The sequence below is a fragment of the Chenopodium album genome, chromosome 8 (assembly GCF_948465745.1).
Source record: "Chenopodium album chromosome 8, dcCheAlbu1.1, whole genome shotgun sequence".
NCBI classification, from domain to species: domain Eukaryota; kingdom Viridiplantae; phylum Streptophyta; class Magnoliopsida; order Caryophyllales; family Amaranthaceae; genus Chenopodium; species Chenopodium album.
In genome coordinates this window covers 22,732,881-22,738,880 of record NC_137841.1, presented here as the reverse complement: position 1 = coordinate 22,738,880, position 6,000 = coordinate 22,732,881, and the positions used below count along the sequence as shown (strand labels likewise).

At 36.2% G+C, this 6,000-nt stretch overlaps 1 protein-coding gene across 1 annotated transcript; it reads right to left on the bottom strand.

Annotated features, from left to right (window-relative positions):
• Positions 1-1,964: 1,964 nt before the first annotated feature.
• On the bottom strand, positions 1,965-4,865 carry LOC145641763 (UDP-glucose 6-dehydrogenase 1). The gene is made up of 2 exons (XM_081692706.1): positions 4,710-4,865; positions 1,965-3,746 (listed from the first exon to the last, which is right to left on the bottom strand). Exon 2 carries the CDS (start codon positions 3,735-3,737, stop codon positions 2,295-2,297), a length of 1,443 nt encoding a protein of 480 aa, XP_081548832.1. The 5' UTR covers positions 3,738-3,746; positions 4,710-4,865; the 3' UTR covers positions 1,965-2,294.
• Positions 4,866-6,000: the final 1,135 nt, after the last annotated feature.

The window sequence follows — 6,000 nt, the reverse complement described above, 5'->3', positions numbered from 1 at the left end:
CATATTTTATAAAATTTCCATCAAAAACCCCAAATTAAATGATAATATTGCACTATATAAACCCTTAATTGGATTATACACTTTAATTGCCCCAAATCCCCCAATTTTCGTAAAGCCCTTAATTCAATTTTTTTACCATAAACCCTAATTTTAAAATTTAATTAAGAAATTAAATAAACTGTAATGCAAAATTAAAGATAATTGACCTATAATTGTGTTTTGCTATTGAAATCTCTTGTGTTTCTATACCACAATTGATTGAAATTTTATAAACTAGGCTTTCTCAACCGGAAATTCTTCCCGGAAAATAAAACATGGTAGTGCTACTCAAAGTTTTTGTGACTTTGTGGTAGTTTTTTAAAAGGAAAATTTTAAGTGGTAGTTGTTCTCAAAAGTGGTCATTTAAAAGGTTGTTGTTGGCAAAATTTCCTAATTTGAACTTTAGGAGTCTTTTGCTTTCTTTGAGGCAGTTGTGTCAAGTTGTCAACCTTAGGGGTGTTCATAGTGCTGTCAAATTTCAAAGCGAAACCGTTTAACTGCCCGAAACCGACCGACCCAAATGAGAACCGAACCGATTAAAAACCGATATTGTAAAACCAAAAACCGACCCGAACCGTATTTAAGTAAACCCGAAACCGAACCGATCCAAATAATGTCAAAACGTATAAGAACCGAACCCGTTAACAAACCGAACCAGTTCTAAACCGAACTGTAATCAAACCGAACCGAAAAGGAACCGAACCGTTTCTAACCCGAAACTGTTTCCAACCCGAAACCGTTTGAACCGAGGTAAAAACCGTTTATACCGAACAGTTAACAATCTGCAACCCGTTTGCACCGAACCGTTTATAAACCGAACCACTTACAAACCAAACCGTCTATAAATCAAACTGTTATTTCGACGTCACAATAACTCATCATATCATGATTATGACACATCAATTAGTTGATTGAATAAGAATCAGCTAATAATGTGATAGTAAAACAATAATAATTCATTAATACACTAAACTTTTATAATCTATGTTACTTCGTAATAAACTAGTAAGATCAGTATGACTAAACTTGAAATAACATGATATGTATTTTTGAAATCGATGAGAATTTGTATATAAAATAATGATTAATGCCTAAATATGAAGTGATGAAGTCTCGGCTTGATATAAAACTTGTTAACCAGCAAAAGGTTAGCAAGTACTATGAAACTTCAAACCAAAATCGTTTAACTGCCCGAATCCAAACGACTCGATTAAAAACCGACTTTTTGAAATAAAAAACCGTTCCGAACCATAATTTAGTAAACGTGAAATGGAACTGATCTGAATAACGTTAAATCGTATAAAAGGCAAACCCGTTAACAAACCGAACCAAAATAAAACTGAACCGAAAAAGAACCGAACCGTTTCTAACTCGAAACCGTTTCCAACCCGAAACTGTTTGAACCGGTATAAAAACCGCTTACACCAAACCGTTAACAAACTGCAACCCGGCTGCACTGAACCGTTTACTTTCCGAACCATTTACAACCTGAACCAAATTAAAACCGCTCAAGAATAAACCGAAACCGAATCGAACCGATAACTATTTAAACCGAACCGAAACCGACCCGCGAGACACTTAAACCGATTTCAAACCGACCCGATTTAATACCGAACCGACTTCAAACCGAACCGAAACCGAACTGTCAAACCGTTTTGACAGTGCTAGGTGTTCATCATTAGATACCTTTGTTGATGGTGGCATATTACACTTCAGAACCTTTGTTGATGGTGGCATATTACACTTCAGAACCTTTGGCCTTCATGCTACGTCACAACTGTTTAATTGAGAATTTGAGATCTACAATTAAGCAATATTTCTCCTTCGTCTATCATTATTTTTTTATTTTCATTATTTTTCTTGCGATCAACCGGTATAAGCTCATTGCATTGGTGAAACCATTGCACTCAAAACTCATCCAAGTCTTCAACCATAAAAACAAGTTTGAACATCTAATTATTTTTTAACTGAATACAAATTACAACAAAATCCATAAATTGGAGATACATATTTCTATCAAAAGGCTGCAGCATCAAAAATACAATTCAAGGTAAAAGATAGGGACGCAACCAAGTCTGCAAAGTTGGTTGTGTTCCTGGTTAATGAACAATTTTTGGGGTACGTCGAACAATATAAAAAAGAAAATTAAAAGTACAACAGCTTAGAAGAGCTCTAGATATGAATGAATGAAACTAAATTGAATCCTGATATGAACTCTCAAATCTGCACCCCAGCAAAGACCTCTTAACCGAAACCTAAGCCACAGCAGGCATGTCCTTCAGCCAGGGATCCAAAGGCTTACCAATCGAGTACACGATGAACCCAATCTGCCTTAGCTCATCAGCATTCACGATGTTCCTTCCATCAAACACAAAAGCTGGCTTCTGCATGTTGTCAAAAATCCTCTTGTAATCAAGTTTCTTGAATTCATCCCATTCTGTCAAAATGCAGACAGCATGAGCATCTTTTGTGGCCTCATAAGCATCCCAAACCACACTGACTTGCTTCACAGTTGTCGGACTTGTGGGTTGGAGGTGAATGGGATGGTCCCAGTCAAACTTTTTCATGGTGAGATCACGCTGAATCTGATCCTCTGTAACTTGCGGGTCATAGATGCTCAACCTTGCCTTGTCTCCCAACAACCCCTTGCACACATCAATGGCAGGTGTCTCCCTAGTATCACCAGTATCCTTCTTGAATGCAAATCCAAGAACAGCAATCTTTTTGTTTGAAACAGTGTTGAACATGGAGGCAACAACCCTGTTCACAAAACGGGTCTTCTGGTAATCGTTGACCTTGATGACCTGTTTCCAGTACTCAGCTACCTCAGGGAGGCCGTTGCACTCACAAATGTATACCAAGTTCAGAATGTCTTTCTGGAAGCAAGACCCACCAAAACCGACACTAGCGTTCAAAAACTTGGAGCCAATCCTAGTGTCCTTACCAACAGCATATGCTACTTCGGTAACATCTGCACCGGTTGCCTCACAGAGTGCTGACATTGCATTAACAGATGAAATTCTCTGTGCTAAGAAGGCGTTGGCAGCAAGCTTTGAGAGCTCAGCAGACCAAAGATTAGTGGTCAAGATCTGGTCCTCAGGAACCCATTGAGCATACACTTCCTTTAATGACTGGACTGCCTTCAGGCCCTCTGGGGTTTCCCGACCACCAATGAGAACTCTGTCAGGGTTAAAAAGGTCCTGAATAGCAGTACCTTCAGCAAGGAACTCGGGATTTGAGAGGATCTGGTATTTGATTCCTTTGCTGTTGTGTGTCAGAATCTTTTCGATTGCCTCAGCAGTTTTCACAGGGACAGTTGATTTCTCAACAACGATTTTGTCAGATTTAGAAACATCAGCAATCATACGGGCAGCACTCTCCCAGTAGGTCAAATCAGCAGCTTTGCCTGCTCCAAGACCTGTGGTTTTGGTCGGGGTATTGACAGAGACAAAAACAATGTCGGCCTCAGCAACGTGCTTTTCAACATCAGTGCTGAAGAAAAGGTTCCTCCCACGGCATTCCTTAACTACATCTTCTAGACCTGGCTCATAGATCGGAAGCTGGTCACTGTTCCATGCAGTGATCCGAGACACAGAGATATCAACCACTACAACTTCGATCTTTGGGCACTTGAGTGCTATCACGGCCATAGTAGGGCCTCCCACATAACCAGCCCCAATGCAGCAAATCTTCACCATTTTTACTATCTGCAATAAAACAGAACAAATTAATCATGCATGAAAATCACAGAATGTAAAGGACAATACAAAAAATACCCCACATGAAAAAAATACAGTCTTAAATTCCAGATTTACTTGGACTTTCTTTCATCAATAAAAATTACCAATGATCACTACATGTTTCACAATATAAACACGATGGATCCAATTTATTTATCAATTTTCACAGGTAGAGAGTAATGATCAACCAGATCTCTAAGCCATCTGACTCAAACGGTCATATACCAACATAATCAAACAAATCTCACCTAATACATTAATTAACAGAGACTACTAATTAATAGCATATACTTTATTCCATGAAACACCAACAACATTCCATAATATTGTAAGCTACAAGTACCACCAGCATTAGGGGCATCATTGTGAGTGAATCAGAATGGATCAAATCCATCAATGTCGGTCAAGCCCGATCAATGCCAATGCTCAATTGAGCATTGAAATTTGAATTGTGATCCAATAAAAGCACCAGGGTGTAAGGAAACAAATCAATCAAATAAACACCTATAACTCTAAGATTTCCAACATTATGGATTTATAACATAACATTCAAGATCCAACATTTACTTCAATATAAACGGAACCCAAATTGCAAATCAACTAAGATTACCTTATTTGTGATTCAAAACAGAATTTCATTCATTATATTATTCAAAATCATATCATATGACAGATCTAAACAGAATGTCAGCATCCATAAATTTGCAATACTTTAATACATCCAATGCATGAATCAATACTAGATCCACAACACTAAATCAAACCAACAATAACAAGCAATAAAACGAAAACAGAACAAATCAAATTCAAATTCAAACAAAATATTCCAAAATTAAGAAAACCCATGAAGCTTAAGATTAAAAAGGTGCATTTAAAATGAAAAATAAGCAAGAAAACAAAAGCTATAGATCAAAGAAGAAGAGAAATTACCTGTAATAAGAGAGTATAGTTGACTAGAGAGAGATGCGGGAGAATAGGAAGAAAGGTAAGAAGGGCGGGGTGAAGAAGTGAGTATTTATATGCAAAATTGAGGAGAGGAATGAAATGCAAGAAAGAGAGAACAGATCTACCCACTGGTAGGAGAAGTGTGGGGACACCTTTACTTTGGTTTCAGCATTTTTGATTGAAACTGTAGCGGCAACCATTACGCGTCATTTTTCTATTGCACGTACATTAACTATTGGAATACTCCCTCCATATTTTATTACAGCACTACTTGCTTCATCTTTCAAAGTTTTAGGGTCTATTTTAATTAACTAAACTTAATTAAGCTGAACTAAACTGAATATTTTATAATTTTTATGCGAGAGGGAAATTATAAACTTAACTGAGCTAGAATGAACTGATTGAAGCTGAATTGGACTGAATTGAATTAAAGTGAACTGAATTGAATTAAAGTGAACTGAATTGAATTAAAGTGAACTGAATTGAAAATAAACTAAAGAGAACAGTACATTAGACGTATTAGTAAAAAACAATAACTCTGGTATAAGACGAGCTTACAATAATGTTATTGTAAGACTTCATGTTAAGGTAACTTTACAGAAATTTATTGTAACTTTAAGGAAAGTTCTCTTTCATAACCCCTAACATCTCTTTTTCTCTTTGATAAATTGGGAAAAAAAAAAAAAAAAAAGAAACAATTATCTTGATAATATTATGTTATTGATTACCAAATATAATAATTATTTGAGAGTGAGGGGTAGCTTAAGTGGCTAGAACTTCCCTCCCAATTTCAGGAGATCTTGGGATCGAATCTTTGACTATAGTTAGTTAATTTTTTTAATAGTTAAATTATTACAAAAATAATTGGAAAAAAAAAAAAATACCAAACTCCCTTCCCCAACTCCACTAAGCCAAAGAGTATCATTCTCTCTCATCTCCCTTCTCTCTTTTTAGTATTTTTAATTTTTTTGGTCGTTAGAACGGAAATAAAAATTAGACTATTCCCGACCCTCTTTCTTGTATTTAATTCGTTTTTTTATTATTTGATTTATTTTGCTTTGTTTTGTTCTCTCCGTTTGTGAGAGTCTATCCCAATTTTTTTGGGTTTTTCCTAATTTTTTGGGATTTTGAATCGCATCTATGGATGAGAATTTTATTTTTAGGATTTTAATAATAATTGAGAAGGTGATTTGGATTCATATGAGTTTAGAGCTCGTCATCAACTCTACCATCAAAACATCAGCGCAGATTGCGAAGGTCTCTCTACTTGGGAAGA

Coding starts and splice junctions, on each gene's coding strand:
- LOC145641763 (XM_081692706.1), bottom strand. CDS start 3,737: ATGGTGAAGATTTGCTGCATTGGGGCTGGTTATGTGGGAGGCCCTACT.